This window comes from Alligator sinensis, unplaced genomic scaffold (genome assembly GCF_000455745.1).
Source record: "Alligator sinensis unplaced genomic scaffold, ASM45574v1 scaffold499_1, whole genome shotgun sequence".
Classification (NCBI taxonomy): domain Eukaryota; kingdom Metazoa; phylum Chordata; order Crocodylia; family Alligatoridae; genus Alligator; species Alligator sinensis.
Genome location: NW_005841864.1, coordinates 2,426,561 through 2,451,418, shown reverse-complemented (window position 1 = coordinate 2,451,418; position 24,858 = coordinate 2,426,561). Strand labels below are relative to the sequence as shown.

At 43.7% G+C, this 24,858-nt stretch overlaps 1 protein-coding gene across 1 annotated transcript in view; it reads left to right on the top strand.

Moving 5' to 3' along the window:
• SMAP1 (small ArfGAP 1) overlaps positions 1-24,858 on the top strand; it is a 177,408-nt gene that overhangs the window by 42,026 nt on the left and 110,524 nt on the right. Inside the window, exon 5 of the mRNA XM_006016647.1 lies at positions 876-953. Within this exon, the coding sequence (XP_006016709.1) occupies positions 876-953 (78 nt within the window). The remainder of the gene's footprint in view (positions 1-875; positions 954-24,858) is intronic.

The following is a 24,858-nucleotide window of genomic DNA, read 5'->3' as shown; positions in this document are numbered from 1 at the left end:
TATTTTAGTTGCATTTTTGTAGTAAAGGGAATAGAAAGATAATGTTTCCATTGAAGTGATCAAGTATGCATAAAGAAATGGGGTAGGACAGTGTATAAACCTGAGTCTAGAGAATCCCATTTTCATGTATAAATTGCATCTAATGCATATATAATTGTTTCAAAATACCTTTTGGATAATTCTGAAGTACAGTGATGCTAATATTGGCTGTATACTGATGTCTAGAAAATTGTATGTCTATCTTGCTTTGCAGTAGGCCTTCCAGTTTACTGCTAAAATGCTGCCTTTGTGTTAACACACATCATTTTCTAGCATTCAGTATGTTCTTCAATATAGAACAGTTCATTAGAACTTTAATTAATGTATAACTTTCAGAGTTAGTTTGCTTCATTCTTAATATAAATATTCTGTTACAGTGAACAAGAACAAAGGCACTCTCTTCTCTCCCCTCCCCATGGGACAGTGTGCCTTCGTGCTTCAGGACATTAATATTTCAACAGTCACATTGGATAAAATTGAACAATGGATGAAACCTAATTATTTTTCTCATGTCTGTGATGTGATCTTATCCGGATTCATTTTCTTATTTTATATTCTAGTGAATTTCATCATAAATCATTCACTGTTACCTGACAAATCTCTCTTCTTTTGGAAATTGCATTAATCAAATTCATAAGTCTAAAATGCAAATGCTTTCTCTTCTGCTTTGTTTTCTCTATATTAAGTGTTTTTTTTTTTTTTTTTTTTTAAAGCATTACTGCATCTTGGAAGAAGATTAAATCATAATATTTCTATGCTTTATCTATAGCCTGTTAATTCTTATCATCTGCCTTGGTTTCCTTCTCATCCATCCCTTTTTCATCTGCTTTGTACAGATGTCCTCCTCTGATGCTGCTCAGCCTTTGGCATCCTCTCCTTCTCTGCAAGCTGCTGCTGAGAAGAGCAAATTGGAGGTATCTCTTTTTCTAGTATAACATCGTTCTGTCAGACAACACATTTTGATATAGCGCACAGAATATTTGTGTATTCAATCTAGAATATAAAATTTATTTGCATTCTAGCACAGTATTTTAATTAGCTTCGTTAGAGCTTTGGGCATTTAAAACAAGCTTTCTTCACTCTGCTTCATTGGCTTGTGTAACTGAAGAGAGCTGAGCCAGCTAGGTGTAAAGAAGTTTTGTGGGTTTTGGCTTTATTATACTTATTTGGATTGATACCTTTATGTTCAGGGTTATGCTGCTGTCTTAGTGTTGCAAAACCATGTAAATACTTTCATGCCCACAGACACAAGATTAATTCCTTTATTATTCTTTTTGCTAAGAACAGTGTTTTGATAAGCCTCTGCCCTTCAGTACAGCAAGATTGCTAAAACTTCTTCAGGCTTTGTAGGGGCAAAATCAATCCAGCCAAAGTATGTAGCTGGTTTAACAGGCCATGGGTGGTTTAACAGAGCCATTTGGTGGAGATTTTACCAATTTATATGTTACCTTCCTTTTGCATATCCTTTCTAGTAACGGGAAGAGAATTGCACTGAAAAGATAGTAGTCTAGTGTGTTGTTGTTCAAACATTTTAACAAGGAGCGTTTTTGCTGGCCTTTCCATACCATACCCAAATATGGATGGCATGTAAGGCATCACTACTCATGCCTAAGATTTTTGGTAATATCCATATTTTATAGTAAATGTATTTTTTTTTTTTAAAACCCAAACTTGCGTGCCTAGCTTTAGACGCTCGTTTGGAATTTTTGTTTTGAGTTTAGACACATAGAATAATTACACAACCAAAGAATGAGATGTTTCATACTTATAAAGTGGTTTATAGTAAATTAGGACACACAAACTTAGATAGTAATTATAACCACCTTTAATTATGGCACATTCAGTCCTAAGCACTCTTTGAATTTTTTTCTTTGTAACCACATGAAACAAGCCACAATTGCCTAATAAATGTATTTTCAAAACATGTATTGCACATATTTTATATTGCATCAGGAATAGGAGCACCTGATTTAGTAAAGCTTGCCTAACTGTTCTTCTTCTAACTTATTATTTGACCTTTAAAGCTTTCTGAAACTCTTAAAAAAATTACCTTGTTGTTTCCCATTGGTGAATTTTTGAGTAAAACTTGATACCAACAGCAGGGTTTGACCCCAATGAAAGCAAGAGTAGAAATTTCAGTACAATAATGTAGCATCTTGGCAATGTTTTTGTCTATTTGTTGAAAAAAAAATGGCTGAGTTGAAGTTTGACACGTTAGTAGTATTGAGAAATCTTTTTACTTGTTTTGAATTAAATTTGTTTTGATTTGATTGCATTTGGAAAACCTATAAACTTGCATATTGGCCTTGTGTAAAGTGTGAAGATAAGTAAGGATTTCTGTGATTGATGTAAGTTCATAAAACCTTGTGAATCGTTAAAGAAATCTGAAAACGATGAAAAGTATGCACAAGTACACACGAGAGAGTACTCCTCAAGTTTAGTATTTCCTAAAGGATGCAGAAGACAAGTTATCTTTCTGAAGCATATCACAAGTGGTGTTGAAATAGCTCTAAATTATATGTTACTACAAGCCATGAGAATTTCAGTTTTGGAGAATAAAGCTCCATCTTTATCATGTCTTCTTTAAAATTAAGAAAATTCCATAGAAGAACTACTTTAATGGGACTACATTAATAATTCAGTGAACAACCAGAACTGTGGTAAGGCTGAATTTTTATGTGCAAAGCCTTAATTCTTCCCTTTTCTGTAAATGTGTTAGTCTTGATTGTATTATTGTACATGTGAAATAATGTAACATCACAGAATACGTTTTACAGCTTGATGCATGTAAATGTAGAATTTTCTTCGAGTGTGTCAGTGTGGGATCCCACTGTAGAAGTGTGTGCACTTCATTGCTTGAGGCTGTATTCTTTTATATAGTAGTGTCTGAGTCATGCATGTGCCCTGTACAACCCTGCAAGGACATAAAGATTGGAGCATCTGTTACCTTCCCTCAGTTCCCTTCTTATTATCCTTGGTATTGAGCTGGATCCCAGCAAGTATCAGACTTGCTACATTTTTGGAGGTTTATACTTATTCCATGTTTAATAATTTGGTGAAGAAACTTAATCCTAACACACACCCCCCTCCCCCCCCCCCCCCCAAAAAAAAAAAAAGACCTTTGTGTATAGTAGAATTGAGGGGTTTGCTATACTGGATTCTAAATAGTCAAGGTCCAAATCCTACACTTCCTGTGACAGACTTGTATCCTCACTGATAGAGACCACCATATGCTGGGCAGTATTCAGTAGCTGGACTTCTTTCCTCCAGGACCCACAACTCCAAGGATATGGGTCAAGTTGCATCTGGCTTAGCATTCCATGTAGGTAATTTGAGAGGAAGTGACAGGTATCACATTGAAGCCCACGGTACTGGTCTCCCATCCAAGGATAGGGTAGTGAAAATGGCAATGAAGACTGGCACTTCCAACTTTGATGTTGATCACCTAACCACAAGTGGTCCCAGTATTTACGAACTGAGCAACAGAAGAGTGGAGTTTTATATGAAGCAGTAATTTATCTGCATATACCATGCAAAGTCATCCTGCCAGGAGGACTCGAAACGTCTCTAAAGATGGAGCCTTAAAGTTCTCTGTGGGTGCATCTGTGTGCTTCAATGTGCATTAGCTTTTTTTAATGCACATTAAAGCATCACAAAAACTCTGCGCTTTTGCAAATGTGCATTAAAATAGGCCAATGTGCCCTTTTCTAGTACCTCACAATGGAGGCAATAAATTTAATGCACATTACCAAAAACACATTAATGAACATGTAGATGTGACCTCCTTAAAATGTATGGAAGGGAAAATAATCATGGAAAAGTAGGTCTCAGAGGGACTTCATGAGGTCTCACCAGTCCTCTGCTGAAGGCAGGATCATCCCTGGATAAACCATCCCAGTCAAGTATCTGCCATTGCTAATTAAGCTGCAACCAAACGGCTAATAAGGATGATTTGGGTAAGGAAGGGGGCATCCTGAGGGATGAGAGAACACAAGAGACGTGTCGGAAAGCTTTTGATGGGTCTGAATGAATTCAACTTAGCAGGGCCTGATAAACTTCATCCTAGGGTAATGAGGTGAACTGGCAGAAGTTATCTTGGAGCCTTTGGCAATAATATTTACAGTCATGGGAGATGGGCAAGGTACCGGATGACTAGAAAAGGGCCAACATAGTGCCCCTCTTTAAAAATGTCAAGCTGCCAAACTCAAACTGGCTACAGGAATCAAGGACAATAAAAAGTTCTTCTTCAAATATGTGGGAAGTCAGGGAAAAAAACAAGAGCAACATTGGACCCTTTCTGAACTAAATGGGGCAGCTGACAACTGACACCCAGGAAAAAGCTAATCTCCTCAACAGTTACTTTGCGTCGGTTTTCTACCAGCCCAGGGGGATCACCCTGCCTGACGGGACCACCAGGGTAAGGGCGATTATATGTCTATAACTGGGAAAGACCTTGTGAGGGAACAGCTTGAGAGGCTGGACATCTACAAGTTAGTTGGCCCAGATGGAACACACCCAAGAGTACTAAAAGAGTTGCCTGACATCATAGCATGACCAATGGTGAAGATATTTGAGAACTCGTGGTGCTTGGAAGAGGTTCCTGAAGGTTGGAAAAGGGCCAATGTGGTGCTTATCATCAAGGAAGGAAGATCCAGGGAACTACAGGCCAATCAGTTTGACCTCAATCCCTAGAAAGATATTGGAAATAATCATCAAAGAAATGATCAATAACAGACTAATGGAAGGCAACATTCTGAGAGATGATCAACATGGCTTCATTGTGGGTAGGTCTTTCCTGACCAGCCTCATTTCCTTCTGTGACCAGGTGACGCATCACCTGGACAAAGGAGAAGAGGTTGATGTCATGTATTTAGATTTAAAAAAAGCCTGTGACTTGGTCTTCCATGATGTCCCCCTGGTAAAATTGGCAAACTGCAGCCTCAACAACCTTACAGTCCAATAGCTGGGGAACTGGCTTTGTGGTTAGACCCAGAGAGTGATAGTTGATGGAACCAAGTCAACATGGTGACCAGTGGCATCCCTCAGGGCTCAGTGCTCAGACCAGTACTCTTTAATATATTCATAAATGATCTGGATTTGGGTGTCAGAAGCAGACTGGCCAAGTTCACAGACAATACCAAATTATGGGGAAGTGTGGTCACGCTAGAGGATAGGCTGGCAATTTGGGCTGACCTAGACAAGCTCACTAGGTGGGAGGATCAAAACCTGATGGCTTTCAACATGGAGAAATGCAAGGTGCTCCATCTTGGGATAAAAATCCCACGTTATACTTATAGGCTTGTTAGTGCTATACTCAGTAGCACCATGACTGAAAGAGACTTGGATGTTATGACTGATCACAAGGTGAACATGAGCCATCAATGTGATGCCACAGCCAACAAAGCAAATAAAACTCTGTCTTGCATCTACTAATGCATCTCAAGCAAGACCCAAGAAGTCATTCTCCCACTTTAGTCCTCCTTGATGGGGCTGCAGCTGGAGTACTGCATCCAGTTCTGGGCTCCACACTTCAGAAAGGATGTGGAGAAGCTTGAGAGAGTCTAAAGGACAGTCATATGCACGATGAGAGGTGAAGAGAACAGGCCTTATGAGGAGAGGCTGAGAGGACTGGAGAAGTGAAGGCTCAGGGCTGACTTGGTGGCAGCCTATAAGCATATAAGGGGTGCGCTTCAGGAACTGGGAGAACGTCTGTTCACCAGAGCACCCCAAGGGAAGACCAGGTCTAACTGTCACAAACTGCTGGAGACTGTTTTAGACTGGACATAAGGAAAAACTTCTTTACCGTCTGAGTCTCCAGAGTCTGGAATAGACTCTCCCCAGAAGTGGTGCAAGCACCTACTCTGGATACCATTAAGAAACACTTGGATGCTTATCTTGCTGGGGTGATCAGACCCCAGCTGACTTCCTGCCCCTTGGGCAGGGGGCTGGACCTGATGATCTCTCAAGGTCCCTTCCAGTTCTGTTGTCTATGAAATCTAAGGAGGACTTGGGGAGCTCTACAGACTGGTTAGCCCTATCTCGATAACTAGGGAATTACTGTAGCATATCCTAAACAAGAGCGTTTGCAGGTATTTGGGGAAGGAAAGGCTCATCACCAGGGATCCTGATTTTCCATTTCCCATGGAAAAATAGAGAAAACAATGAATTTCCCATATTTATCAGAGAGAATGCAGATTTTCCCTTCTAGCAGAGAAAGATGCAAATTTCCTGCTTTTGCAAAGAGCTCTGCAGGCTGGCAGAGTTCCAGCCTGCAAGAGCTGATTGCAAAAGGGGTGGGAAACACCCAGCACTGACCAGAGGGGGAGGGGAAGCGTAGGGCCTGAGGCTTTTAGTCAGTCCCAAGGCTTACCTTTGGTTCACTTTCCTTCTGGAGCCTGGAAGGTTAGGTAAGTGGGGCTTACAGGGGGCTGGGAGGTTGTGGGGCAGTGCTTGGGGGGAAGCTGGCTGCAGGGAGCTGGCTAGGGAGTGGGGAGGTGTTGGTGAATGATGCAGAGTGCCAGACTGGCTGTATGTGGACTGCCTGAGGCACCATTGGCCTGACCAGGCTCGGTGCTTCCATGTGTGGCTTCCCTTATGGGGCCGTAGTGTTGCTCGTGGTCCGCAACAGTGGGCCTGCGGCTGCTCGCCTCAGTTCCCTGCTGTCCTGCTTTCCTCCCTTACAACCTGGCGCAGCTGGGGACAGAGGAGCTGCAGGGGGATCTCCTAGTGGCTGCTCACCCCGTGCTGTCCTGGAGATCCGCTTCCTGCATGTAGGGCTGCACGGAGGGAAACGGCAGGCACAGGGGGCATGTCACTAGGGCAGTGGGAGAGGGAGGAGATCCCCATGCTTCTCTGCTGTCCCCAGCTGTGCAGGGTTGTGCCTGTGGGGCTTCAGAGGCCCTACAGGAGGGAAGCGGGGCAGGAGCTCAAGCCCGCAACCTGCCCCAGCACAGATATGGGGGGGCGTGGGTTCCCCTTTTTCCCCCCAGGAGTGCACATGGTCCTTGGGAGCTGGTCCCGCCACTGCCCAAGCACGCAGCAGTGGGGGAGCCAGCTCCATGCTCCTTTTGCTTCAGCTGCCTTCTGGAGCTGTGGACCTGCATCCCTGGCCCCATAGCCCTGGCAGCTGGGGGCCCCCTCCGGCAGAGGTTGGGGGCAGGGGCTATGGGTGGGGACAAGGGTTACCAGCAGGTCTGGGGAGGGCTGTAGGGTGTCTTTAATTTTAATCATGGATTTTGAGGGGGGGTTTATCAGAGAACTTGTGATTATTTTTTTTTTATCAGGGAAAACCAGGATCCCTGCTCATCGCAAGCAGCCGGCATGAACAGATTATGCCAAGTAAACTTGAGCTCCTTTTTCCATAAGGTAACTAGCTTAGTGGATGAAGGCAATGCAATGGATATAGCTTATCTGGACTTCAGCAAGCCTTTTGACAAAGTGCCACATGATCTTCTTATAAACAGATTGGAGAAATGTGGGATGGACAAAACTACTATAAGGTGGATAGAAAACTGGATCAGGGCAAAGCAAAGGGTAGCTATAAATGGATCCATGTCAAACTGGCAGGAAGTTTTTGAGCGGAGTCCCACAGGAATTTCTTAGGCCCAATGTGGGTCCATGTGCTTCTTATGATTTGGACGCTGGAACTGAGAGCTTTTCAGTAAATTGGGCAAACAACACAACTGGGAATACCCAGGACATGTATTCAGATAAGGAGAAGTTAGGGTGCAGAGGCAAGTGACAGAAATGATAAAGGATTTGAAAGGCAAGTCATGAGGAGAGGCTGAAGGAGCAGGCATGTTCAACTTGTGGGAAAGATGCTTAAGAAGGGACATGATAACAGTCTTCAAATACCTGTAGGGCTGCCAGAGAGAGAAAAGGGAAAACACCTTTTCTGTCTTGCTGCACAGAGCAGGATGTAGACCAATGGGCTGAGGTTGCAGCAGAGTGAGTTTAGATTGGATATTAAGAAATTCTTTTTCAGTGTTAGAATAGTGAGGCAGTGGAATAGACTAGACTGCCTAGGGAGAGTCCATAACTCTCTGTCACTGGAGGTGCTTAAGAGGTTGGATAAGCATCATTCAGGGATGATCTGGTAGTAGCCATGGGTATTTCCCATGCTGCTGCGCTTTGCTGGTTGCCACTTGGGGCCAGGAAGGAATCCCCCCACCCTTCTGTTGCATGTGTTGGGTTTGAGAGGGATTTACCTTCCTCAAGCATTGGGAGTTGGCTACAGCCAAATTTAGGGATTGTGACTATGGTGTGCCATCATTTTGGTTGACTGCTGTATGCTAGTGTTTCTGCTGGGACTTAAACCTAGAGTTTCCTGGTTAGTGGGTCTTGCCTCTCCATTCAGGGTCTGACCAACTGCCATATTTGGGTTTAGGAAGGATTTTACCTGGATTTATATGAACTGCAAGGGGGTTTCCCTTCCTCTGTGGCAGGGGTCCTGGCCGTGGTCTCCTTGCTTCACTTGTGGTAGATTTACAGTTGATTTTGTAGGTTTTGCTAAGAGGTAAGACGGTGGATTTGTATGGGATGGTTTGGATAGGTGTGAACCTGTCTCAGGCAGGGGGTTGATCTAATGACCTCTAGATAGGTCCCCTTTTAGCTCTACTTTTCTGATTCTATGATCATCTTACATATAACCACCTTTCAGGTTTTTGAAGACTTATCAAATTTCCTGCTCAGTTTTCTTGTCTCCAAACTAAATAAAATAGTTATTTTGGCCATTCTTCATAACATTTTAGTTGCTGTCTATTGGACTCATTCTAATTTGTCAATCTCTTTCTCTTCCTTTCTTGAAGTAAGGGGCTTCGGTACTGCCAAATAGAGTAGCATCTTGGTACTTACTGGAAATCGATGACGGATCTCCTTTTTCAAAGGTGTAAATATGTCTCCCAGAAACATGTTTTGCATCAAAATGGTGATTTGCACTGTAGTTTGAATGTAATGGCTCTCCATACTACTGTGACTTGAAAAGATCTTCTCCTCCACACCCTGTCTGATCTTTCTCTTCTTTGGCATTGAGTAGCAAGTCACTTCGTCTACCCCTTTCTAGCCATCTTAAAGATGATACTAGAGGCACCTTTCCTGCCTCTGTCCTAGACAAGGTATGAGTGGCATTGAGCTAGCCGGCCTTGACTGGGCCGGTATTCCTATGGAAAAGAGTCTTGCCTATATTGGTTCTGCTGAGAACTACAGTCACATGCCACAAAGCAGATTCCCTTTTTCCTGTCTAGGCAAAGTAGAGGCTCCTGTACTCCTTATGATATAATTAACAGTCCCATCAGCCCTAGAACCACAAAAGGGTTTTTTTTCTCACTGCTGGATGATGAGATAGTGGCATCAACTCCTTACTCAGTCAATAGATGATGGTCCAGTTTTGTCTGCTTCATACTGTTGAGACCTTGAACACTGAAACTGCATTCTTGTAGGAGGAGCTCCACAAGCTTTGCTGAGCTCTACATCTCTAATCAAAACTGCTCTCCCCGTCAGTGAGGGCACCCTTGAGTTGGCAAAGATATTTTAGCAGACACTAGCCACTTCTACATCTGAACAGAAGGAATCTAAATTCTGGTGCTTGCCAGTGGCTTTAAACAATGACCCAAATAGAGTTGTTGGATTTATCTTGTATTGTTGATGTCACTAAGGATATGTCTAAGGACAAGCACACTAAGGCCACTTCTTCTTGCACTACTTTTATTGTACTTCTACCTGTTGTCAGAAGTATCCTAACACTCTGTTGCATTGTGGGCTACCACCTAAACTGTATTCTCAGAGTAGCTGCATTTGTGTGGCAGTTTGGAGAGGCCGGTTTGTCCTCCTGCAGCTAAACTATTTCATCTTTGGGAGGCAGTCGGTACACAACAGTATTGTGTGATTTGAGGGTGCTGCTGCCTGTCATATTAAGTTTAATATGTAGACATGACCTAAAAAAAAGATTTTTGTTTAGGATGCAGCCTTGATGAAATTATAAGTGGTAAGCTACCATGTCTTGTTTGCAAATTAAAATATATTCTGGAAAGGATCATTCTCCTTTCTCAACCAGAACAGTGGTGAACTGAAAAAAAACAAAGGGCCACATCGTTGCTAGGAAGGTATTGCATCCTGTATAGCTGCAGGTTTGACTGGATGTCATCATATACAAACCTGTATATGCATCCAGGCATACATCCTGTATAGCTGCAGGTTTTACTGGCTTCTTGGCTTTAGTGTTTGATAAAGGAAGATATTCACAAACTTAGCACCAAGGACTTGCCCTTTAATGGAATGTAGCCATTTAGCTGTAAAGCAGACTGAAATCACGATTGCTTTGAAGATTAAGATGCTGTTATGTGGTAGCTGAAGATTTACACTGCAGCTTCCTATTGAAAACCACATAAATAACAAGCTCAGCAGTAGATGACCACTATCTTGTTCTCAGGCTAACAACCAGCTTCCCTCCATGGAATACTGGGACTTTTTCCCAAGAGAGTCCTGTTGACCTCTTCCATCACGCCCTTAATATAAACAACAAAATTGACAAGGAAGTTGGGACCCACTCCAGAGCCAGGCTAAAGGCCTTTTAACTTGGGTCATCTTGCCCCTTTTCACTGGACATGGCCTGGTATTAGAGAAATGGTTACTGGACCTCCTGACCTAAAGCTATTCTGTTCACTTCCATCCCCTCCCCCTTACCATACTCCATCTTCCCCATCTGTTTCACGTAGGCTAGAAACAGATATAGTTCTTGTTGCAGGATCAGCTATGCTGGCATATGTCATGGCATAGCTGATCCATATGTGACTGGTAGGTATAGACATCACTTGGGGCTACTGTTAAGCAAGATTGGGCCCCTGCTGCTCCTGGGGCTTCAGGATCTTAATCCCAGGGACAGTGGCCCCAGGTGCCTCTTACTGATCCAATTGACAAGCGCAGACCAGGGAACCCCACTAATGTTACTCACGTTTTAGTATGTCTTGTTCAGGTGAGCAAATACACTGCTTATGATCTTACAGTATGTGGTGATGGGAATCAGCATAATGACGATGAAGTTTTGCTGGCTTACTGGGCAAGGTCGTGGACATACAACCTGCTTACTACAGAGTAAATTGACTTTAGTTAAAGCAGAATGAGTGCAGTCTTTTGCTGGTTAAAATCACACCACTCTAAGATTGCAGTTACCCTTCAGAAGGTGAAGAGTAAGTATACATCAGTACAAGTTACACTGGTAAACCAGTGGTGTGTCTGCTTCCCTAATCAATTTTGTTCCAAGGTAGCCATTTGCTTGATGCAAACAGGCTGCCCCACCACCTAGTATAGTAGAAGTGCTGGCTTATAGTAAATGTACTACAGGGTAAAATCCAGGGAAAATTACTCCGTGGTAAGTGTTTTGTCCTCTCCTTAAGATTCCTTAGGTTAGTTGCATGATTGCTGCCTCAGTTTTTCTTATTGCATATTAGGAAGGCTGTGCAGCTGTTGTAAGAAATTGTGTGTGATGGAACTGCTAAAATGTGTACATTATACAATTTGTGTGATTAAACTGAATGTGATGCTGCCAATTTTGCCTTGCTGTTCTCATAAGCGTTTTACAATCTTAAACAATTGGTTGCACCTCTTAAAAAGAGTTATATTTTGGTTCAACTCTGACACCTATAAACTTCAAAAAAATGAATTAAAGGTCATTTCAGATAATACACCTATTTTCCCCCCCCAGTCTCTTTAATAACCATTTTAATATTTATTTTAAAAATGTTTTCTCTTGCTGTGTAAAAAATTAATAAGCAACAATGGGAACACTGAATTGACTGCCTACAATGTGCCATCAAACAGACAAAGTAAATAAATGGGAAAACTTGTCTTTCTGTTTATAATAATCATATGGTGGTTGTTTCCTGCAGCAATAGGTAGAAATAATTTGGTGGCTTTTAAATTGGCTGTGTTTCTTTAAGGATAGTATTGTAATGCAGAGGTGCAAATTGGAAAGAACTCGGAGTATACAGATAACTTGGATGATTCCTGATTTTTTGGTTGCTTAGTCACTCAGCTTTAGCATACTATCAGTGTAACTTCTGGCGTGAAATATTTTTGTGTGAACACATGTGAGATAATGTTAATACATATTTATTCTGCATTGAAATCTAACTCCTTTAAAATGATAGTAAAGTTACAGCAGTGGCAATACATTCTGAAAGCTACATAGGCATGTTACAGGGAAGCTAAAAAAGAATTGTTTTACTTTGATTTTTCTTTTCCTTTCAGAACTGATGAGAAGAAAGCAGGCAACTTTTTTTCCTCTCAATCTTGTAATACCATGATGAGTTCAATTCATTTGTGGTATAGCATTTTAAAATTGAGTTAGAATTTCATCCTGGCAGCCAGGTATCAAGGCATTGAATAGTACCATGGCTAGAATCCCAATTGGGTACTACACTCACCTCTTTTGCAAAGGCTTGGAAGAACTATACAGGCAACATGTTCATTTTCTTGTGTATTGTACTGATTTCAAACAGGGGTAATCTATACCCTATAATCCTGTCAAGATGCTTCAAAATTCCATTGTTTTGGCTCCGGTTTAGTGATCTAGCTGCCATCACGTTTTTCACTAATAATGGGCATTGCACCTTGGAGCTCATTGTATCATTTATTTATTTATTTATTTATTTATTTTTATATATATTCAACTCAAACCAACTTGGATTATTCTCAGAGTAAGTCTTGTGCATGCATCAAGTAATACAATGGCAGTAATGTTTTTTTTCTTGGACAATGATGATCTCCTTTGGAGTTGTAGTATTTTTTTAAAGTTCTTTAGCATAGTTTCAGTTGTTTTTAATACTTGGCTATTCAGGATTCTACCTCCTGAAAAAGCCACTAACAATTGCTCAAATTGTAGGGAATAGATTTTTTTTTTTTTTAAGTGAAGAGCTTCTGTTTTGCATATTTACTTTTCCCTTTGATTCTTCTGCTTTCAATCAAATATAAAAAGGTCCTTTCAATTTGAGGTTGACCACCAGCTTGCAGCAGAATTAAAAATAATTTCTTATTGGGGTTTCAAATAAAAAGCTAATAATATCAGCTAGGTTGTAGACATTATATATAAACACTGAAATTAATTTTCAAAGACTGTCCACTGATCTCAAATGTCAAGGAATCCAAGCTTTTCCTGTGTTAGCTAGTGTCTGTTACTATCGATACTGGAATTTGGTAGGTGGATCTGAGGGTAACAATTGAACAAATCTAGTGGAAGTCTTAGTAGCTGCTAAGTTAAATCGTGGTATACTGGTACAAAGTACTGCAGGGAAATAGGAAGGACTGCCTTAACTACAGCCTTCCATTTCTTCCAACCTTGCATAGTCTCCTTCAACCTTGTCACCTCTTCACCTATCCCTTCCTGGTCAGTTTTTATATCATCTTCTCACCTTCCCTGTCTTGGTCTGTTTGGCTAGAGAGAGAAGTTGTACATAAACTGGTTTAAATGATCAGAAATCAGTTCAAACCTGTAACAGAATAGTAGTTGACTGCACATAAACTACGTTCAAAATGGCTGAAACTGGTTTAAGATACTACATCCAGGTTTATCAGAGTTTACTGATTTAGGTTAAATCAGTTTTATGGAACTTCTGTTTCAGATCTCTTCCTGATTCAAGTTGTCACAGTTCCCCAGGATCCCAGGATGCTTTGCAGCTCTGGGCTATGCTGCCTGCTTCAGCAGAGCAGGACTGATCCTGCCCTCCTGCTTTCACAAAGCAGAGGCAATAAAGCCCCTGGTCTCTAGCCTCTGCCTGTGCCTGTCAACCCATCAGGACAGAGGCAGGGGAACAGATGCCAGGCTAATCTAGCCTGGGTCTGCACAGCACACGGGGAAGGAAAGCATGCTCTGGGGCTTATCACTCTTCCTCCCCTCCCTCAAGCCAGACTGGAATCACTGTAGCTCTGCACCTTGCTGGCTGCCCTTGTATCCGAAGGGTGGGGGATGGGAACCCCAGCCCAGCACTGGCCCCCCAAGTGGGGTCTGCAAGTCATGGGGAGAGCAAAGCCCCTTCTGGGCTTTTTGCCTCCCCTCTCCCTGCCCTGCAGCATAGGGAGCTGGGCTGGGATCCCTTGGCTGTGCCCCCCTGCTTTCACAGAGCTGAGGCAGTAAAGTCTCTGCTTTCTGGCCTCAGACTGAGCCTGGCACAGGGCCAAGCCCTGTGAGACCATATTGAGGAGTGGGAGGAGGAATCCCTTCTCTGCACTGGGGCAGGGCTTGGGGAACCCCCACTGAGGCTAGGGGATCTGGCCAACTCTGGGCTGGAGGGTCTGTTCCCTTCTGGGATGGAAACCAAGGGGTTAGGGGGGTGCTGTGCAGCCAATCAAGGATGATCCCTGCTTGCCTACATTCATGTACTTTCAGCAGTGGCTGGCAGTCTGGGAGGTGTGCTCTACTGCACCCTTGTCTACTGTTATGGACCACTGCAGAGGTTTGCCTGCCTTTCCAGTTTCAAAAGTGAACATCAGTTCCCTTTCTTATCAATTTTAATCTAGGCAGTTTATAGAAACCTGCAGATATTGACTTGATTTAGCCTGTGGCTTTTTGAGTATCTGTACTTAACCCTTGAGGTCTAGTACTCTCTCCTTCAGTGTCCAAAATATGCATCACACATTCTCTCATTGGTTCCATCAATATGCCCATTCTTTGTGTTCTTAAAATCCATGTTTATATTATGTTTGAAAATAATCTTACATGTACAAAACTACTGTGGCTGCCACTGTAGGAATGTCTATATTCTAACTATTCTGTGTTTCCCATTGTTGTTTATGCTGAAATTTTAGATGTCAATGCTTTTGGCAAAAGTAAGCTTATGTTTTGGTAGCCATATTAATCTGTCATCAGATCTCAAAAGCTAAGCAGGGTTGGACTGAGCCTGCGCTTGCCTGAGATCTACAGAAAACTCAATGAACCTACCCTTGAGATTTAGCAGATAGGGACTTCTCCTCCCTGAGTCAATACTTAACCAGTGCTTTGTTGTAGAAATTAAGAAATATCCACAAGTGCAATAGGCATAAGTATAGACCAATAAATGTCTAATTGTTTCTAAGCCTTGCTGCATTCTGGCCTTTTTTAGTCAGACTGGGGGGATAGCTTAAAAATGTCAGACAAACTAGGTATAAGGGTTACACTTTCCTAATTCCCTCCGTTGAATCACAGAATTCTCATCCTTTTTTGAAACTGTTCCCTGTCAACGAGAAGGAGGCCCAGAAGACTGCTGTGATGCAGGCTCTTCTGTATCCGATCTTTGGTCTCAATAAGACTTGCAAGTTGGGAGGGCAGCTTCTGCCACTGCATGCACCCCCGGGGGAGGGCATGGAGGGACGTGTGCCCCCGGATCTATGTGTGGAGCAAGGGCAGGCTGCCGCTGTGGGCTGGGACTGGGGCTGCACTGGGCTTCTCCAAGCGTTGGGCCAGGCTGCACTCGGCAGGTGGCAGCAGGGCTGGAGGGGCTATGGGGGTGGCTGCAGCCACCCCAAAATTTGCCATAGCCCTCCTTAACTACCCCCCTCCCAGTGCTGCTGACACCTGCCCTGAACACAACCTGTCCCAACCCAGTACAGCCCCAGCCTCAGCCTGCAACAGCAGCCTGCCCTCATCCAGCACATAGGTCTGGGGGCACATGCCCCCCATGCCCTCCTTTAGGGGTGTGTGCAGCGATAGGAACTGCTGCCCCACCTCGCCCCTTGGACAAGCCACTCGCGACTCGGTCCCATGCCCCGCCTGACTGGGCAGTCCCTGTCACTGCCCCAGTCCCAGTCCTTCCCTCGCTGCAGGAACCTCGATCTGCCCCCCCTCCCACATCTCTTCCCTCCCTCTGCCACTTCCCTCACAACAGACTAACCAGACAGATGCTGCTGGGCAGTGCTCCTGGCCACCTGTATGTCTCACTGTGGCTCCACACATGCACAGGGGCATTTACCAGTGATGTTATCAGTCAAAAAAAGCCAATTGCTGATGCTGTCAATTTTTCCTTATATTGGTGCTGATCCAATATGCAAATGATGTATCTGTGCACTTCTAGTTTTGATATCAAAATGTTATGTCAAGGTACCATTTTCATCCTGAATTCTTGCTTCGTGTCTGTGGAATCATCTTTGGTTGACTGAATGACAGTTGGAGAGCCTGTGATGCATTGACTGTGCTATAGATAAATTTCTTTTCTGTTGTCATTTTTGTTTCTTGAGTAAGGGGCATGAAAAACATTTTACTTTCTCTTACTACTTTTGTCTGGAAGCATACCATAATTAATTCAAGGTTATTGTGTAAACCATGCTTATTGCTGCCCAGTAAGCCTTTCCATCCTTATTTATTAGCCAAAAATGCTGTCACTGCTGTATTGTACAGAAGGAACTAAATTAAACAAACTGAGCTTCAAGCATGCACAACAGATAATTGAATGAATAAGAAATCAAGGCCCCTGAGATGCAGTATGATGCTTGTCAGAAAGTATTCCTTGGTATGACTGGGATCTTCTGTATCAGGGGTGTCCAGGTGACTTGGTCTCATGGGCCAGATTCAGATGGCAGGGCTTCTTGCAGAGCAGGTTCCCACTTCCTGTAGTGGCTTGTTGGCACAGCTTCTGGAGCCCGTGTTGTAGCTCCAGACGGCAGGTGGTGAGCTCTGCCACTGCTTGCCCTTCCTCTTTCTCCTGCCACTGATTTGAGTCACCAGTGCAGCAGCAGCTCTCCTGGGTGCACTAACAAGTAGGACTGTGCAAAGCTTCGGGTGCTGATTCGATTGAGGAGATTCAGTGGGCAAATCTCCGAATCAAATCGGAAGACCAATAAAAAGGTTTGAATCCATTTGAAGTCTCTGAATTGATTTGGAGATTCGGCGATTCGGGCAGTCCCTGCTTGCCACCGCAGGGAGCTGGACCCGGACTCTATGCTGGTAAGGGAGGGCAGGGTTCATGGTTGGACCCCTCCCTGCTCCCCCAGCCCCCCCTGAGCTGCCTGCTCTCCCAGCCCTGGCAATGGCTGCCCTGCCTGGCCCCAGCATCCTGGCACTTCAAAAAAAAATTCAAAATCCCTGCATTCACTGGCTGTGTCAGCGGCTGTTGGGGCCTCTGGGGGCTTGTGGCAGAGCCCTCCCCTCCCCCCCCAAATGCAGTGGGTGGCAGTGAAGATTGCCCCCCTGCCTGGCAGCAGCCAGTGAGTGTGGGGATTTTTTTTTAAGAGCCAGGATGCTGGGGCCAGGCAGGACAGCCATTGACGGGACCCGTTTGATTTGGAGATTTGGCCGAATCAATTTGAGGGACAGTGATTTGAATCACTGTCCTGAGTTGACAGAATCTAAATCTGAAGCAAATACTAGCTATTTCGCACAGGCCTACTAACAAGCCCTGCAAGCCCCAGTTTAACTCCTTTCAGGGACAGCAGTTCTGTATAATCTTGGACAAAGGATTTTGGATAGGATAAGGGTATGAAGTTTGCTGGAGTATATTTGTTTTCCAATTTTTTTGTTTTCATTTTCCTACCAGAAGAGACTTGTATTTCATGGTTCCTGTCTTTTTTTGCAGTTTTTTTGTTTCTTTCTTTATTGTTTCTCTTCTCTGCATTGTTTTCTTGCTGCACATCTTGTTCCTTTTGTTTGGCTCAGTTAGCTGCATCTGCCCAATGGACTACCTCTCTGTTTCTTGACCTCTAGTTTCTGAGGTACAGTACAAATAAATCCAGATGGGTCAGTTACTAATTAATGTTACTAAGGAGTCTAAGTTTCATTAAAGTCAATGAGGTTGATTCTGCAATGGGTATATCACCTTTGAAATAAGTAGGACTTGGGCTTCAGAATTATTTAGGTGCATGCATGTTTGTCTCTAATTTTTACCTAATATTTATTGTCATATCCATTTTTCTGATACAGGGTTGCGATATGTAAATTTAGGTTTGAAATTGTCTGGCTTTCATGCTTGTACTCAGTGCTGATAAATTTAATAGCATTACAGTTTAAAGCTTGCAGGTATGGTGCCTATTTACTGTAATTTTCTTAAAAGCATCCCATCCTGCACATGCAGTTAAGCCAATTATTGAGTGCTGTGAATGCCTTTGCTTACTAACAAGCAAAGGCATTTTTTGTTGTAAAAAGAAGGCCCAGAAACTCCCATAACAATTTTACTTAATTTAATAATTATTAAGCAAAAAGCTGCCTTAAAATTGTCTGTACCAGCTTCTATAATGAAACTTATGTAGTCAGTTGTACAAGTTTATAACTTTTGCTCCCACAATAAAACTGCTGTAGTTTTTATACTCTGATGTAGCATAAACCATTTTTATATTTTTTTTTCTTCTGTTCCATTTGGGTTCCAAGAGAAACAATTGTGACTTAATCAGGATTAGGCAATGACAGATAAGATAGAAGTAGAGATCGGACAAGGCAGGTGGCACCTAGTGTGACAGGCATATTGTGGTTCGGGACTGAGTAAAATAATTAAGGTGAGAAATGAGGCCTTACCCTTTATTTTTAATTTTATCTATCTGTTTTTCAGTTAGTGATTGTGGTGGCAAACTCATAAGTAAGTTTTTTCCAAAGCCAGCTGTCAAACCTGCAACTATTTTCAAAGGGCTGTACTAATTGCATTACAATAAAAAAATCACTTCAAAATTAAGGCCCCATGTTTCACAAGTTTGTTTGTGTTGCCCTGTTGTTCTTGGAAAAATTATCTAGACCTAGGAGAACATGCATTGCAAATGCACAAAGCCCTAGCTGGTAGCTCCAAGCCTACATTCTATGAAATAGTTTAGGTTTAGTGAGTTTATGATATCTTCTTTTAGACCCCTAATAAACATCTAATAGAGTAGTGAGTTTGTTGCATAGAATCACTAGCTGTGTCTACATGAGATGCTTACTGTGCAGTAACTACTACACAGTATCATCACCAGGCACGACCTATGATGGGGAACTACTGTGCAGTAGTAACGAGGGCTACTGCAGTCATTTAATACTCGGTTATGCAAGTATGAAATGACTGCACAGTAACAACTGTGCAGTGGGCAGCTCATATAGATACTCCCACTGTAGAAGGTATGGGTTTTATATGATTACCTAGAGATGCTATTTTGGTCCTGGTTTCCCTGAATCCCCTTTCCCCTGTCGTTTCTTGCACTCTTCGTTGGTTCTTGTTTTGAGCATTATGCTTGTTCAGCCATCTGTTCAGAAAGAAGTTTGCAAATCTTTTCGTTCTGGTGCCTCATTCTCATTTGGGATTGAGATGTCTGTCCCACATAGCAGTGAAGTTGATGACTACTTTTCTTCAGGTTTTAGAGAACAACAGAGGCATTAAACATCAGTTCCAAAATAAAAATTTGGGATTGAGATATCAACTTCACTGCTATGTGGGATAGACGACTGCTTAATGACCAGTCCTAGGACCAACCCTTGGGGCACTCCACTTGCTACTGGCTGCCCACTAGACATTGAGACATTGATTAGTACCCTTTGAGCCTGACAAATCAGCCAGTTTCCTATCCACCTTACAGTCTCTTCATCCAGCCCATACTTCCTTAGCTTGCTTGCAGGAGTTTTGCAGGAAACTGTATCAAGCCATGCTAAAATTAAGGTACATCTGATCCACTGCTCTCCCTGCATCCACAGACCCAGTCAGTTTGTCATAGAAGGCAGTCAGTTTGATCAAGCATCTTGCTGTCTTAAACTTGCTATCTTAAGTGACTCCATTTGACCTGGCAGACAAGGTTCCTTGGGTGAATTTGATATCTTTTATTAGACCAACTCAAATAGTTGGAGAATAGTTATTAAGCAAGCTTTCGGGTTCAAAAAACCTTCGTCAGGCTAAGGAAGTTTCAGCAGTTGGTGTGTGCTCTTCCTGGATGGAATGAAAAGTAAAGAAGTCAGGGGCTGGGCTGGGGAGTCAGTTGCCAGGCAGATTATAATGTATCAAAAATCCTGGCCACTTCTTTTTCTTAAAAATTTAATTTGTGTATTTAATGTCTCCATATTCTCTTTTACAACGTGAGCTATCACTACAGCAGCAATCTGAAGAATGTGACCACAGTTGTTAAGGCCATATTTATATTCATATCCCAAGCCCTCCAGTCCCACCCAGATGCCCTACATGAGCCAACTTCTGAACAGCAGGGGGGTGCATACTATATAGACTGCAGACCCAGGGTCCCCCCACCATCTGAGCAGTCCAGAACTCTTCCCTCCAGCGATTTTTTTTTTTTTTTTTTTTTTTCTCCCCCCCCACTCCTGCCCCACTGTGCAGGCAGCACAGCCCTTCCCCTGCGATTGCTGTGCATGCATCGCGAGGAGTCTGGGTCTTTTGGCAGCATGCACATTGTGGGCAGCCTGACCCCTCTCCTGGCATGTGTGCAGTGTGTTTCTATTCCCCAGCCCCCAGGAGCAGGGACAAGAACCAGTAGCCAGAGGAAGAAGGGGGAGCCTGGAGACCCTGTCCCTACAACAGCAGGAGCCAGGGGGATGCAGTGGCTGGGTAGAAGACTGGGGGTTGTATGTTAATCTGATGTGGGCTGCATGCTGCCCGCAGGCCACCAGTTTGGATAGCTCTGCCCTACATCAAGCCCAGAGGCCTTTTTAGACCAAAACATTTCAAACTCCAGAAGACTAAATTGTGTACCCAAGTCAGCCAGCACAAGAGAACAAGATGCTAAGGCTCCTATGCTGGCAAAAGATTGATTGAGCTAGGGGTTTGGATTGGTCTAGCAGGTTCAGCACACCCGATGCTGCAGCAGGCAGAAAAATCATGTGTTCCCTGTTAGTCTGACCTAGAGAAACTGTCTCAACCCCAGATCTCTCAGTCAGTATGACTTGGAGTTTGAGATACACCCGCCCAGCAATCTAAGGAAGAGGAGCCTCTCTACCACTTGAGAGAACTGGTCCACCCCTTCAGTAATCCCATCTCTTGCTCTGGGCGGTAGTTGACTTTTTAAAGGAAAGACCTACATAAAAAATACATTTAGCCAATTGTACACTAAGGGGAAAGAATTTCTTTCCTGTAGACTACCAGCAGAAGCTCTGGAGCATGAGACTTGATTATAATCATTGTCTTAATATATAGAGCTGCAAACAATATTATGAGCGTGTTGAAGGTAGTGCAGTCAGTTCTGTTTGTTTTGAGACCCATGAAAGGTCACAGTGAATGGGATCTTAGATTCCCAGATTCAGAGGCCAGAAGTGACACTCTCTCTCACCCCCATCCACATCAATAAATTAAGCGACTAGCATTGATGCCTACACAGTTGGATGGGTAAAAAATTGGCTGATGGGGCGCACCCAGAGAGTAATGATGGACGGGTTGTACTCAACCTGGCGAGATGTGACCAGTGGGGTACCCCAGGACTCAGTCCTCGGGCCCACACTGTTTAACATCTTCATCAGCGACTTGGACAAGGGGGTGGAAAGCACGCTGTCCAAGTTTGCTGATGACACTAAGATGTGGGGTGAGGTGGACATGCTTGAAGGGAGAGGGAGGCTGCAGATAGATTTAGATAGACTACAAAAGTGGGCAGACGAGAATAGGATGGGGTTCAATGCAGACAAATGCAGGGTGCTGCACCTTGGGAGAAGGAATCCACAGCATACATACAGGCTGGGGAGTTCCCTTCTTGAAAGCACAGAGGTGGAAATGGACCTTGGAGTCATTATTGACTCCAAGATGAACATGAGCCGCCAACTCTGAGTCTCCTCTTCTCCAGGCTGAACAGTCCCAAGTCTATAGACTATCCAAGGAAGGAATGGCTAATGCTTATTTCTCTACCATGTGGATGTAGGAACTTTTAACTGTGCCCCACCAGAGCTTTGGGAAATGTCACAACTCTGTTCATTTTGATGGATGTTCTCAGCCTCCTGGTGTTAGTTTGTCCGCTTGCCTTAGTTATGCTCATTAGCAGCATGAGGTGGGAATGGAGATGGTGGAGGAGGTAATCTTTTTATTCCTCTTCTCTTTTTATTTTTAAAGTTTAACTCGGGAAAGGTTTTTAAAAGGTCTTTGAGTGACTGATATCCCATCTCAGCAGTTGTTCTCTTAGAAGGAAGAGAGATCTGGAACCAACTTCCCAAGCAAGTGGTCCTCACCCCTACCTTGGGCAAAGTCAAGAGGAGGTTGGACGATCACCTATCTGGGGTCTTGTTAACCCAGCATTCATGCCTGCCTGTGGCAGGGGGTCAGGCTAGATCAGGGGTGTCCAACCTCTTTGAATGTGAGGCCGGATCATGAACTTTTTACAACCAGTGGGCCGGCAGGAGTGGGCGCTCATGCGGCCTGTCCAGTCCAGCTGCGGCCTGGGGAGGCAGGGGTCAAGGGGCACCGCCTGACCCCGCCGTGTCCTCCCTGCCACCTGGGCGCCCTTGAAGATGCTTCCACATCTGAACACCTGAGCTCAGCAGCCAGGGGGACATGCAGGGACCCTACAGGGGGGTGCAGGATATGCAGGGACACCCTCCTGCTCCCTTTCCCCCGGGGCAGCCTGAGCCCGACCGGTAGGGCTCCCTCCCTCCCTCCCTCCCTCCCCAGGACCCGTGATTCACCACCCCAGCGCGATGTCTGTGGGCACGGTGGGGTGCGGGGAGGCAGGAGTGGTGCCAGCTTCCCACCCTGACAGCCACAGCAGCAGCAGCATCTCCCGCGGGCCTGGCTGCAGCATCCCTCTGTGCCAGCATCTGCACCATGCGCACCCGCCCACCCGCTGCACTGTGACCTGCTCCAGCGGGACCAGCACAGGGCAGGGCCAGCATGCAAATGAGGAAGGGAGGGGCGTGGCTAGTGAAATGAAGGGGGGGGAGGGGAGGAGCCGCACTGCATCGGCAACATCAAGCTGACCATGTTCATTTAGGAACCTTGTCCCTTCCCCAGCCCTTAAGCAGCCATTAGGAAGCTGCTGGGGGAGGGACAAGGGGTGGGAACGAAAGTAAACAGCATTTACTTTTGTTTCCTGTCGCAGCACTGCGGGCGACAGAAAATGGCTTGGCAGGTCGCGTGGCGGCCCGCGGGCTGTATGTTGGACAAGCCTGGGCTAGATGATCTGTTCAGGTCCCTCCTATCCCTAGCTACTATGATACTAAGTGACCTTTCTTACCATGCAGCTTGACCTCCTTCCACATTCTTCTGCTTTTAAAAGCATATCTTTCAGAAAGAGAGCTAATTTCTAATTTGACACGATGGTGAATTCGCCACCTCTTGCAGTAAGCTGTTCCAGTGGTTGTTTATCCTCCCAGCTTGGTTATTGTACGTGATTTGAAGACTGAATTTGTCTACTTTCAGGGCTTTGGTTATTGTTTTGTCTCTGTCAGCAGCCCTCACAACCCAAGCGCATCAAGGTTGCTCAGCGGTTTCCTTTCCAGTATCCCAGATCTGGAGCCTTAATTAAAACTCTTCCACTGGTCTCTGTCTGAAAGGGACAATCAGAGAGAGAGTACCTAGCGTGGCCACTTCTGCTGCATCCATTGTCCATGCACCCAGCATTATCACAACACGAACACGGTTAATATAAAAATATTATAAATACCCCACAGTCTGTCACAGTAGTATTTCCAGTATTGTATACAAAAGCAAGCTTGCTTTTCTACCTGCACTTCATATTCCTTTTCGTATATATATCCGGCGGTCATGTTAGCTCTTTTTGCTACTGCAAACACAGACTTCATGAAAATCTGGTTACCTTTGTTAACTTTCAGATCCTTCTTTATTGCCACTTTTCAAGATAGCTTTCTGTCCTTTAGTCATTATCTGTCTTCCTGGTTTCCAGATGCATTATATTAAACATGTTTTGTTGTACTGGAAACACTTGGACAAGTGTAACAGTAACTTCTAATCCTCTGTATTCAGTTCCCTGCCACTCTGTCACATTTGCAAAATGTATCAGGAGAGTTTGTTTTCTTAATTATAGATCATTGATACCACTGTTAATTAGCATTGTATCCAGAACCAGTCCCTGAGTAACCTGCTAGAAATAGCTGTCTCAACAATGTTATCCCAGTAAAAGACATGTTTTGAGATATATTAATAAGGTAATTTTCTTCCATTTAATGTATATCCTATTAGGTATACTTCTATAAATGAAGCTTTTAAATCAAAATTTCATGTTACGCTTAATCTAAAACTTTTTGAAAAATTAAAGTATAGTATTTCCATATATACTAGCAATCAACAATACTGGAAATCCTAAAACCACTTTGACAAAACCTGCCTTCCGTTAAAACATGCTAGACCGCTTTTAACTGGGTTTTTAACCTCTACTTTTTTTATGATAGCCTAAGATTAACTCTTCCATTTTTTTTTATCTGGGTTCCACGTTAAGCTAGCTGTTCTCTAGTTCTGTGGGTCATCTTTCACTTTAAAATATTGGATCCACATTAACAGTCCTCTGGACCATCGGAATTTCTTCATTTTTTAAAAATTTCTAATATTTGTCAAAATTTAATGATTCAGAAAGCTTATCAGCTAATTCATTTTAAGACTCGTGTATGAACTACTTGAGCCTATTGATTAGAAAATGTCTAATTTTATCAGATCTTTTTCTGCCTTCTTTGCAAGATAGTTAACTTTCTGTTCTATCTACAGTACTTCCAATGCATAAATCTCCCAGTTTCATTCTGAATACAAAATAGAAACATTTCTGCCTTGTAGCATTGTTAACGGTTTTATCTGCATCTAGTGGTGGTCCTGTGCTGTCCTAGAACAGGGGTTCTCAATCCCTGGGCCACAGCCAGACCAGAAGTGGGTATGGACCCGCAAACTGCAGCCCCCCAGAGCCAGACGGAGAGGCTGCGGTTTCTTTTGCAGGGCCCACGGCAGTACAGTGTGCTCTTTTCCGCCCCCCCCCCACCCG